This window comes from Dromaius novaehollandiae, chromosome 10 (assembly GCF_036370855.1).
Source record: "Dromaius novaehollandiae isolate bDroNov1 chromosome 10, bDroNov1.hap1, whole genome shotgun sequence".
NCBI lineage: Eukaryota > Metazoa > Chordata > Aves > Casuariiformes > Dromaiidae > Dromaius > Dromaius novaehollandiae.
Genome location: NC_088107.1, coordinates 15042871 through 15056139, shown reverse-complemented (window position 1 = coordinate 15056139; position 13269 = coordinate 15042871). Strand labels below are relative to the sequence as shown.

The 13269-nt window shown below is 37.2% G+C and overlaps 1 protein-coding gene across 2 annotated transcripts in view; it reads left to right on the top strand.

Annotated features, from left to right (window-relative positions):
* The window catches only part of WDR72 (WD repeat domain 72), a 133162-nt gene extending 120584 nt beyond the window's left edge, over window positions 1-12578 (top strand). For both annotated transcript variants that reach the window (XM_026104757.2, XM_026104758.2), the window contains 2 exons: window positions 4573-4671; window positions 10531-12578. In XM_026104757.2, the coding sequence (XP_025960542.2) occupies window positions 4573-4671; window positions 10531-10586 (155 nt within the window). In that variant the 3' untranslated portion in view covers window positions 10587-12578. The remainder of the gene's footprint in view (window positions 1-4572; window positions 4672-10530) is intronic.
* The last annotated feature ends 691 nt before the right edge of the window (window positions 12579-13269 follow it).

Genomic DNA, 13269 nt, shown 5'->3' with positions numbered 1-13269 from the left:
GTTGTTGTAAGAATATTCAAAAAGAACAGCTTTTCCTTTAAAAGTTTTTCCATACGGAGGCTGGTCTTTCATACAGTCTGTGGTCTCTTTTAGGAAATAGTTTGCTTTTATTTTGTGGAATTTGAAATAATTGGAAACTGTTTACATAAATATCCTTTTGCTATGCTAAGTTCTATACCTATTGTATGACTGTTACATAACCAGTTGTATGACTATCTTTTTCTGATTGAGCACTGTAATATAAGAGAATGGCTATCAACTTCACTAAACAAGTATTGACAGCTTATTAAGATGTACCAGAAAAAAAATACTACAATTCTCAGGATTGAATCTGTACTGTGAAGATATGTCATTTTCATATGCAAAGTTCAAGGTCATTTGCCTCAATGAAAGTCCTTTTGCTTTACTTTTGTGCTAACAAGGGCAATTGGTACTATCCATGTAGTAATTTAAATTATGGCTCACTGGATAGAAGGAAACTATCACTGGGGTTACTATATCAGAAATTATTGTTTCGTACTCTTTATCTGACTTGGTGGATTTGGGGCTCATTTACACTCCAGACATTTACGTCACTTTGGCTACACAAATTTGCTTTCCAATGGAAGCCAAGGTAATTTTAAGGTCCATTTAAACCCAAAATAGGACAGAGTAGCCTTAGAATGAATAAAGATCACACCGTTTATGTTTAAATAAGTTCTTAAATTCTGTCAGTGTACTGGCTATAAGCTATTCATAAGAGTATTTCCCCTATTGACATTTGAGCATAAAACCCTATTCCCATAAGGGATACTTTAATTTAGTAAAGTAGGTGTCAGCTCTAAGATTATTAAGTCCTGGTACTTTCTCCGTGATTATATAATGTCATTTTTTACTTTCACTCTTTATTTGGGCCAGACTGTTCCTCTCTTATTTTTAACTTTTCAATTCCCTTTGTTCTCCTGTCTTTTATGATATTTTTAAGGAACCTTCTTCTTCAAATTGAGCACATAACATGTGATGTTTAAAAAAGAAAATAGATTTGAAGGCCCCTGCCTAGGTCTCTTTCTTCTCCCCATGTACGCTCATTGTGTAACTTTGTAAAGTAGGGTATTGTGAAGTGTACTTGCCGGACTTGTATCTAGGGAGATTTGTGTACCTCTGGTTTGTTGACAAGGCTAAAGTACACGTCCCTTCACTTGCACCAGGGGCCCCCACCTACCCCATCCCATCCTGCCTCCTGGTTTTCTGAAGCATCCACTTTCCCCCCATCCTTTCTTCTCTCCTCCTGAATCTTATTCGCCGGTAGCTCTTCTCACACTTACTGTCTGGAGTTCAGGACAATCCTTTCCATCTGTGCTTTTCACTCCTTTAAAACTGTTCTTGATAAATCCTTTCTACCCAACTGTTAATGCCAGTGTTTCATCATCATCTTCCATCATTTGTCAGCCAACCTCAGCTTGGCTTTTTATATTTTTTTCTCACTCTCTTGTCTTTCTTGGGCTTGTATGACTCCATCCTCTCTGGAATCTCCCCTTATTTTTGTCATCCTTACTTAAACATACTAACTGGAAATCTTCCTGCTTTGCCCAGGGTTCTTGCTGGCCTCTGTCTAGGTCTATTTCTTGCTCACTTCACACCTTCCTTCTGATACATTTCATCTGTGTGGATCTACTTCTTAGCTGTTGTCTATTCAGTATCAGATCTCAACCTGTCTGACATTTGCTCTGATACTTGTCGTCATCTCAAAATAAGGAACTACAACAGAGCTCTTCATTTTCTCTGCCAAACTGTCTCTCTAGTGACTTTCTGAATCATAGCTACCTGTTCCTTACATCTGGGTATCATGTTTGACTCAGCGCTCTCTATCCAGGCCCTTACATCTGTGTCCTGACAAAACCCGCTGGTATGTCTCTTTTGCATGTTTGGTCTAGGTCTGAAACCAAGCCTGCTAAGCTTTTGGATACACTGTTGTGTGAAAACTGGTTTGTGTTCTCGCACAAACCTCAGCTGAGAGGCAGCTACTACTGCATTGAAGTACTTTAGTTACCTCTTAGTTGAATCTGGTGTGTTCCCTAGGAACACTGCTGAGCTCCGCTTTCTTGCAAAGTCAAGCAGATCAGTTTAAACCATATGGCTCCTGCTGACATGCTCTGGGACAGAGGAAGAGTACTCGAACAGCTTTGTCTTGGTCTCATTCAAGAGCAAATACAGCACTGACTTCCAGTAAGTCACGTGTCTGTCATCTCCTGGGTGGGACTGGTGCTTGGCTCTGTGAATATATCTCCCCTGCTTGGTGCGGTGCAAGATCAAACAGATTCTGCCACTGAAAGCACCTTACCTGGATAAAACTCAGATTGCATAGCCTCTTATAACTTGGCCCAAGAAAAGCTTAGTAATAGTTTGAAAAAATGGTAACTGAGAGTTGGAGCAACATGCCACTGTGGCAGTCTACTGCGTAAAACCAGACCTCACTATTGATCCCAAAGTCAGGAGCTTCAGGTCCATTCAGACAAAAGGGCAATTCTGAATTTTTGGTCACTGCTGTTTTTCAAAGCGGACAGCTCTAGTGATTTTTTTTTATTTCTTTGCAGAGACATGGCTACATTTTTTGTTTTTTCCCTTTTATCACAGTATTCTCTTTGGAAATTTTCCTATTGCTCTACTTCAGAGAAGTTCTGGCTTTTACATTCATACAGCAGTAATGACTCAATCTATCACTCAGCACAGCAGAGTTCTGAGTATTTAATGGGAAGAACTGTTTTAGAAAGAATGTTCTAAAACATTTGGCACAAAAAACTGTAGCACATAACTTGTATTTTCCAATTTTTCTTTTGGAAGTGGGGCTCCTGGTCTTCAACAAATACTTGTGAATTATTAGAATGTTTTAGAAATCACAGAAAAACATAGATATCTTTGGAAACATTTCTTCTTTGAAATGTCATAGTATATGTGAACAAGAACATTGCTTACTTATTGTAGGTTGTTCTTCTGTGTCAGCTCACCTCATGCAGATTATCATGTCAACTCTTCCATAGCAGTGGCACGAATTAAAACTCCTCTTTATGTGGATAAGTCTACTGTGGACACAAGGCTACTGGCTTTTTGTAAGATTAGAAATTTAACCAGTGTTTCTGCTCTATCTGTGCAAGGCTTTGTTTACTGGTTAGTTGCCTTATTGAGGCAGATTTTTTTTTTAGCAAAATCTAGCATTTTTTCAGGTGAAATGTACATTATCACTATTACAGCTTTTATGATTTTACTATGTTTTAATATTGTACTTTCAAGGGCCTAATCCCACCATTATTTTGAAGTCCTGGTTGTTTCAAGTGGAGTCTATGCAGGAGGATGCAGGAGTCCGGAATGGCGGAACCTTTGGAGACCTGGGCTCGATAGCTGCATACTCATGGGGAGGGCAGAGCACTGAAGCAGAATACACGTCAGCTGAAGACTTTCTGTTCGAATAATGCCCTGAAGCCTAGTGAATTGAGTCATAATTTTGGGAAATTTAAATGGGTGTTTATATTAAGCAGTCCTGTAGCAAATATTTATCTGGTAAAAAGAAGTCCATAATGGCACCAGGGAGCAAATTTCTTGTTTTGAAAACAGGGAAAAACTGCACTGGGGTTGTGTATAGGCGTTGGGATGCCCATCGACATCGATTAGTTTGGAAGTTTGAAACCTTGCTTAGTTTTGTAGATATCAGAAGACAATTAAGTCTGTTAAGGTCTAGTCACTCCTGTTTCCCTAAGAGATGAGATCTGCTAAGAGTTTTAATGGGACTAAGGAACTGAGGTCTAGTCTTTACTATGCTCTTCTGTGATATGCTGTTTAATAATTGTATTTTGTCTTCAAGCAATATAGTCTTGTCAGAATGGAGATATGGAGCAGAAGAGAGGGAAATGGGCAACGATGAGAGGAATGGCTCCATTCTGTTTAGGAAAACCTAGCTGGGATGTGTTTGAAAAGCCAAGTGAATTAAGTATTCTTGTATTGACAGATTACTATTTCTTTGAAAATATTTTCTTATTCTGAAATGTAAATGTTTTAGCAATTAAGTAAAGAAGACATCAAATTTGATCATTTCTAAACTGCAATTCAGTCTGTTTTTACTGCACATGGAAGTTATCACTCATTTTATTATATATTGTAACTTGTTAGATAGAGCATATTTTCATCCCAAAATTAGTATATTTTTTTTGCCTAGTTAATGACTCCTGTAGTTACAAGACCACTTAATCAATCTTTTACATTGTTTGCCGGCTTCTTTGATTAAACAGCCAAGCACTTCGTATGGCTGCTAAATGATTGTACTGTTTTAGGTCTTTTTGCAAAAAATATATTATTTTTTTACATCAAAGGGATCATATTTAAACTATGCCCCAAACTTCGCCCCAGATGAGTTCGTGTCTATAAATTTTTCAACTATGGTATGGTTTCATATAAGTACTTTGAGTTTCTGTTTTATTTCAATTTATTATTTGTGTTTACAAATTGTCTTCATCACTGAAAGATCTGCACAAAAGCAGGAAGTGTCTATTTCTGAATATATTACAGTTCTCCCTCCCTCTATTTTTTCTTTTATCACTACAGTCAGTGAGCTGAAGCATGCCAAGAACTCAAACTCAGCAAACTTCCAAGATGCAGAGGATATGCCTGACAGATGTGTCTTGGAAGAGTCTGAGAGTCCAGGTGAGAGCCATTTAAAGACAGTCACCAAGTACCAAGTGATAAATCTGACACAGCTTTTGGGCCTGTAGGAAAAGCACATTGTAATGCTGTTTCCTTTTTAGCAGCTGCAATGTCAAATTAATGGTCACCTCCAGGGGTCAGAGTGTGGAGCTGTTATCCTTTCCTCTTTCATCAGGAATTCAGGTCTTAGAAAGGATAAAGGCTTTATGACCAAAAAGAAAGCTGACACTACTAGTTCATTATAATTAGTTTTGGACTACACTGCTTAGTTAATATATGTACAATGTCTGACCCTTTGAAGGTAGCATGAGATTATGAAAAATTAGAAGGACTATATATACTGCAGTTGAGTGTAGCAGTGGACATTCAAACAGTGTATCTCTGGAGAAAAGCAAATTGGTAGTGTTAAATAGCTTGATGCTTTTCTTTAAAGCAGCTCACAATCTTTATTTACTTTTTATGGCTTTTAGCATTGATTCAGCTAAATACAGGAACATCCATAAAGTGCATTCTTTTTGGTGACTATAAAATTTATCTTCATGTAGCTTCATTATCTTTCTAGCAATGGAATATCTAAGAAATTTGTTAAATGAATCCCAAAGGGCAGCAATTAAATATAAAGTGTATCCAGTCATAGCTGATTAGAAACATTCTGTGTGACTAAATACTAAGATCTGTTAAGCAAGTTGTGAGCGTGACCCACATACACCATGTATGTAACCTGTACATAGTAGTCATTAGTGAAAGAGTTAAACATCTTTTTTTCACTTGTTATTTTCCTTCCCTGCTTTATCTGGTTTCTGTGTACCCTCTTGCATCTTTGTGTGCTGATCCGTGTATCATATTTTTGATTCATCGTCTCTGTGGCCTGTCAGCTTAGTTAAGAGATTTCCAAATCTTGCAGCCTGTGCTGACAGGGGGCAGCTGCCAACAGTCCCCTGATCCTTCCCCAAGGAACACTGCTGAGATTTAATTTTCAGTCAAAGGGTGCAGTCTGAAATCCATGTCAGGTCCCCTAAGTCATCTCAGAACCCAGATAGGACCCATGTCTGGGGGATTATATTTCAGTGCACTCCACTCCTCCAAGATTCCTTGGGAGTTCAACTGCTGTCATATACCTGATTGGAACTACATTCCCTTTTCATCTTTTCCGCAGAAATGAACAATAGTGTATTATAGAATAATTGAAACCAATGAATCGTAAGTCTGTATTCCTTTTAATACACTATTGAATTAAAGCCACTTTGGCTTGGACTCACTACTGTACCGCTAAAGGCAGCATGACATTAAAAAGAAAAATAATAATAATCTACTGGAGAAGGAAACAAGTTTAATTCCTTACTTCAGCTACATCAAACTACCTATGGTACATAGTACCTCTTTCAGTAGCCCCTTCTAGAATGATTACAGGCAAAAATGTAGCTAGTGTTCTGAAGTGAGAAAGAATTTAAACAAAGTGGTACTAAAGACTTCAGGTGAGAATTAATGCAACTTACAGGTAGCATTAGTTTTAACTCTAATTTAAATTATTCTGTGTGTCGAAGTGTCTGTGTGGCAAAGTGTACACATTTGGATAGGAATTTGAAATGTCCAGTTCTGCATTGTGCATATCTGTGTGAAGTAATGGAAAAAATAAAAAAAACTGTCAGGAGGTGAATAATGACTGGCAAAAATACATGTTGATAAAGCATCTAAACTTAAAAACTGAGTTCCATTCAGTCCATCTGACATCATTAAACTGGTAATAAACAATGAATTACTCTGGCTTTTGTTTCTGTCCATTCCTGCATTTTAAGACATCTTGTCTTATAGGTCTGAAAACCTCAGGAGATTTCACTACTGGTCTCACTGCTTTCCACTGAGAATTTGTGGCTTGGTTGTCATGGAGACATCGTATTTCTCCAAGAATTGCTCATATTGATCCGTGGACAGGCGTAAATGGCCAGGCGAATGTGAGGAGTAAAGGGGGTTGGGCAGTACTATAAAATGACCAGAGGTTATGGGTCGGAAATAAGCTCATAGCAAACACTTAGGTAAAGAGAAAGAAACAGTTTCATTTTGTTTCAGGATTTCGTTTTTGCACTTTATGCCATTGTCTTCTTTCACTATAGGCTGAAAGAAACTTGTTAGTCACTTGTCATGTCAGATCTTTGGTGCTTGTCCTGACACAGCTGTCAGCCTTCCAGCTCTGTGCAGTTCAGGGACACACAACAAAGAGCTAGGAACATGAATTATTTATTGCTCCTTGTGTGGATGAAATTCTGTGATAAGAAATTAAGACACTTCTGACAGAAGCCCTTGTTTGAAAGGAAAGATTTGGTAATAGAATGCATTTACTTGAAACTTCCCACTTTTAGTAGCAAACATTTAAACAAAAATAAAAACATTTATGGCTGTGATTTATTCTCATATTTCTCAGGTGCTTTACCTTTGTATTTTGGAATTCAAGAGCATCTAGGAGGTCAGCATTTGATTTGGTGAAACTTGCAACTTTAGGATCTCTCTCACGCATATTCAAAGTCTGGGCAAACTTACAAGCTTCATTTATAAGTTTTTATTAAAAAGTTGTCTGTGTGTGTGTTTTGCAGAATGTCTTGCACTTCATTTGCAATATGTTACCGTATATGCATTTCCCAGAGAAGTGATGTTAAGAAATATATTGACTTTACTGTCTCTTTTAATGAGGAAATGGTGGAAGTATGACAATGCATGTGCAAGGAATTCCAGCTATTCCTAGAAGGGGTGCTTTATTACAAGTCCTGACGGAATCAGTAAGGTTACAAATGTATAGAGCAGCTGTTAACAGACAAAATTGTGCATTGTCTTTTATAATGGTGATTGGTACAGTCTCTAACCTTGAATGTTAGATTGACAGTTATTTTCAAAGTGATCTTAATTTTCTAAAATCACCTAAAGCCTACTCTGCTTATTTTATTTTCACACTGCACATGTTCTCACTGCTGCAGATGTAGGCCTCAATCATAGAAAAAGGCATAAACTCAGATGAATAGCAGGAATCCATTTGACTACACAAGACACCAGTCTGAGATTTACCTGTGATTTCTTGTGTTCAAAGTGTGATCTGAACTACTCTTAGATAGGTAATGAAACCCCTCAACCTGCACTTTTCTCTTGGATAATTCACAGCAAACACTTTTCACATGTGATGGACAAAGGTAAATATCAGACTGCAGTTTCTTGTCTAAGTGAAATGGATTTTAGTTGCTCCCTCCATGTGCCTACAAGCTGCCATTATCTGTGATAGTGGCTCATGTCTATTTTAGCCCACACATGGAGGAGATGCTGGGCTTCTGTCCCAGATGCCTAATAGTAGGTTTATCACTGCCATTTTCCCCACATGCTGAGGACTACTTCTGTTTGACATGCAAAGCCAAAGCTTTTCAAACTTGTCTCTGCTCTGGCCTTGAACATAATAATCAGATAAGAATTACAGCAGCTTTTGTAGAGCTGGACTCTTAAACATATCAACCCCCGATAAAGAATTTGCTATCCCTTAGAGTGCCTCTTCAGTAAAAATGACATTTCCAGACATGTTTTCCACTTTGTCAGTCATATTTTTCACATTTAGACAAATGGAGAAAGAGTCCAAAACTGAGTGCACGTGGATGCCTAAGATTCTTAGGTCTGAGCTATTCACCTGAGTTTTCTTTTATAAACAATGGTGAAGAATAGGTACCTCCAGAGGGCAGATCATCCTGTTCAAAGGGAGTTGTTTAAGATGGGTTTTAAGGGGACTGAAGATGCTCTGAATTTCATCCATCAAAATCTGAGAGGAATGCAGCAAGGCTTAACACAACCTGAGATGTCTTAGCTTGCATACATGGTGCAGTCCCACTAAGGAAGTCCCACTTCTGCAAGCATAGCTTCTGTAAAAAAAAAAAAAGGAACAGATCTGAGCTGAAGTCAAGCGGAACAATGTAGGCACAGATGCCCCTTGCCTCCTATATCCCCCAATAGAGATGTTACGGTAGACCAGGCAAAAGACTGTTACTTCCATAGATAATAAAAGGAAATTGAGCTTCCCTAATGGAAGACTGACTTGAGAACTGCAGATTGAAATTACAGAGTATTTTCTATATTTTGGATGAAAACCATGTAAATGGTAGTGGACCACTGTATGCCTATGGCCTTCAGTAACCAGGGAGTATCTGAGTCAACTGATTCCTTCTGCAGCTCATTCTCTCTCTCATCCCTTCATACCAAGACCATTGTCCATCTTAAATTTTTCACTCTTTGTTTTTTTACTTCTTGAGACAGAATGAAATTCTGGTTGTATTACAGATAATAGTGAAAATCCCAGTAGTTGCTTGTGCTAGATGAACCTTGGTGCAGATATGGGAGAGATCTCTGACCCTCCCTGAAATATAGTCTGTGAGACGGAACTGCAGCAAATAGAAATGAGAATGAGAAGAGGTATCAAAAAGAACAGATTCTCAATAGCCACAAGGTGCTTAAATATACAGCACTAAAATTGTGACTATGTTGTTACCAGGCAACTTGCGCTTCTTACAAATATTCAGCTACCTCTTTCAAGTTGCCTCCATTGGAGAGTATGTTACTTAAGTCAGTGCCATGTCACTTATATGTCTACAGATCAGTACACTGGCAAAAAGTAATACTCAGTAAATTTTCCGTAAATTTCCAACTGTGCAGCACCCTAAAAAAGTAAGGTTTTCTTTTGCAGTGTTTGTGTCACCATAGAAACTGAGGTAGAAGTAAAAAGAGCAGTAAAAAGGTAACAATAAAAGAGGATGGATCCAGGAATAGAGTGCTGGAGGTTGTTGATGATGATACATGAAGCAGGAGGAATATGCAATATAGGGCAGCCCATTGATCACAGGCACTGATAACCCCTACTGCTCATCAACGTTGTTTAAAAGTTACAGTGGCCAGGAATTATTCCAGAAATTAAGTCCATAAGAATTTCTCTGCAGTAGATGTAGCGTTGTGTCACATCAGCATTCAGGATTACTAGTATCGTGACTCATCATATCATAGTAAATTGGACTGTAAAACTAGAAGACTACATAGTGGACTTCAGGAAAATGTATATCTCTGTGTGTCTATGATATACTTACATAGACAGAAAATGGATAACTTGATAAATTGAGAAGCAGATATCCATTAGGTTAGGAAAGAATAGTGTGTGCTTCCTTCTTTCTCTGTGTTCATCTACTCATGAACAGCATTGTATCTATTTAAGCAGTGTTCTGTAGAATGTCTAATACAAGTAATTTTTTAAATTCAGGTTGTAAATATTATCATACAACAAATAGGAAAAAATCATAAAGCTAAAACTTGCTTGCTTGAGAGCGCTTTTCTGGGGAATTCTAATAAACCATGACAAATTATAATGCCTTATTAGCGTAACTTTCTATTACTTCTGTTCATAGTTATTATAGGTTTACTTCTGTTGAAGGGATACGTATGTAATTTGAAAATGGTATTTGCATAAATAATCTGTTAATGTCAAACAGAAATTATCCTTCTGCTGATCCATTGAGAAGTTTTCCTTTTTTTAAAAAAGGGAAGAAGAAGGAGAAGGCTGTTCAGAAGAAATGTTTTGGAAAAGGCCATCCATTCCCTTGAGCTCTTTTGAGTTCCACATTGCCTTTTGTAATGTATCAGTTATGATGTAAACAATTTTCTGGAGGTAGATTTGTGGTATTTTTAACAACAGAATTGTGGTGCTGAAAGTCTGAATTTCTTTCTATAATTCCAAAATTATAAAGATTTTATTATTTTATGAAAAGATTGTCAGGGTCTTTTTTAAGGAAATCTTGCCTATTGCCTCAAACTGTACAATCATTAAGTAAGATGAATATATTTCTTTTCCAGATGACATGAAGACACATCCTTGGATATCTAAAGTGTGCTCCTGCAAAGTGTGTTAGAAAACCCTGCTTAGCCAAAAGAATTAGAAGATGCACAAGAACAGCCAAGAAATAGGAACTACATGACGTGGACGTGTAACAGATTGTTGCATTTATTACCGTATACCTTTAGCAGTTCATTTTCAGAAGAAATGCCTTCCATATAATCAGCTTCTTTATGCTGATTTATTGACTTCAGTGCAGAGTTCCAACACTACTAGATTTTACCTTTATTCACTTAAATTTAGATCCTTCTGACACAGAAAATATCAAGCCCTTATTTTAGATGTTTTTCACTAGTTTAAGCATTAATCTCAAATCTTACAACACTGATTTACCATAAATTTTTGTCTCCATTTGAATATCCTTTTGCATACAATTCATTTAAATAATTAAATGTAACTTTTTCTCTCTCCTTTTAATTTTTATTACCAATGACTTTTTAACACTAAGTAAAAACAAATACATTTGAAATAATTTGAAAATTAATGTTTGCTTGGATTTAAAGGGAATTGGGAATTGATTATGAATGTGATCGTGTCTAAGATGTAAACTTTCCTTTTTCACATGTGGCTGCCATTATGAGGTTGAGGAAGCCCCTAAGAGCCCTCTTCTGAGATGATGCAGTCCATTGAATTGCTATTTATGTTTATTAGGAAAAGCAGCTATACATGCTTATCCTTTTAAAATTTTTTTCATTGTGTTTGGAAAATATTTGCGGTTTTTTAGACTCAGATACCACCTAAAGTTCTGAGGGACTTATGATGGTTTGACAAAGAATGGCACTGTGAAAGTGGTAAAGCACACTTTCTGTATTACCAACAGTCAGAGTGCTAATGAAGTCAAGGAGCCTTGAGGATATGCTCTTCTGGATCTGGATCTTCTGGTGTGAAATGTGAAGCCCTCTTTTCCTGCTTTTTCCGATGAGCCTCTAAATGCAGAGTATGGCGGTGGAGTCATTAGAAATGTTAAATAGGGGGGCATTCTGAGAGGTAGTATTTCAGTTTTCATTCAGCTAAAGAATATGCCATTAAAATAGGTTACCATTCAAGGAAGATAAAGAAAGATATTTAATGCTGTTATGAAATTGTAAATACCATGCAGAAAATGTTGTCTCTTACAGAAAAGTCACTATGTTACACATTTGGTATGTTTCAAAAACAGTTTTCCTTATTCTTAGAAGAAGTTTTCTTATCTAAAACATTTTTTTGATCATACTAACTTGTATATGAATTATGGAGACTAAACAATCTGGCTGTTGTGTGATTTGGCTTCATTGTTGCGTTTATTGTGCTGGATGTCTGGAATAATATCATTGACTTATTATACTTGCATAGCATAACTGAGAGCAGAACATATCTTCAACTGAGATAAATCCTCTGCTTAACATGTATGGTTAAATAGGAGATACAAGCATCAAGAAAGTAAAAATAAAATTACAAATATAGCTAGCCCTATAGGAACCTTGCAGACAGTAAACCAAATGGAGAATAAAGTATGGACCTTGCTTTCTCCTTTGCCACAATCCATGTCAACAGTCACTTTTATTTTGCTGCAGTAATCTTCCATTGGCATTGAAAAGTCCTTTTCCTTCACAACAAATACTACTGCTCTGCATCAGCATCTGCCCACTTGGACCAGCTCTATTCTTACTACAAGTGGCAACAAATTTCCTTAGAACTGTTGCTACCTGATGTTTTAAAAGCTGATGTGATCATAGAGGTGTCATAGCTCAAGGCACCAGCATTGTCCATAACACCCAGTATTGTTGTGGTAGCAATTACATTTGTGCAACTCGATATTTGATTGCTTGTCCTTAATTCCGCAAAGCAGTGCACATCAGCAGACTGCCAATACAGATAACCCTCTGGAATGCTTTGTGCAGTGATGATTGGTGTTTGGCACATGCTTATGTGTGCTTTGTGCTAATCATAATTACTAGTATCACTAAGGTAAGACAGGAACTTTTTTTATTAGGTGCATTTATTTTGCAGTAAAGCAGATGTTATTTCCCATGCTGTCTGGATGTCTTTCAAATACCCAACTACACAGTGTGTGCTCAAGATGAACTCTTGCTTAGAACAATCTCTTTGCACCAATGTGAGAATTTTAGAGCTGTAGACAAAAATACATTTTAACCTCCTGCTATTGCTTCTTCTAAGCCATAATAGCTGAAGAAACATTTCTGTACTAGCACACTCTGATATATGTTTCTATTCATGCTTATGGAGATTGATTTTACAACGAAATTGCAAGGTAATTATGAATATATTTTTTTATTGTGTTACATTGAAGGAATCCTGCCAAAAGGAAAGTCATGTGCTAACATTTTAGAGTACTTATCTTCATTTTAGATATAGGGTAAAAATTCAAAACACCTGTACTGCTTAAGAACCTCGGTCTCTTTTTTTTATTTGTTTTTTTCCCCCAGAAGTCGTGGGGTCTTTTAAACTGCATGACTCAAGCTATGGTTTCATGATCCATTTTGAGCAGTATAAGGACAGCCTGCCACTAAACAGGATAATCCCTCCCAACCCCAGCCATGTGCTTTTATTTCTCCTCACTTATGCCTGCACTAGTGCTTATATGACCAGGCTATGTCCCACATCAGGGCAGTAAAATCCACATGAAACGTGGCTATTATTTTTCTGTGAGGTTGATTTGCAGCTCAACTGGTGCTGTAATTGGTGTCACTGTATAGCAA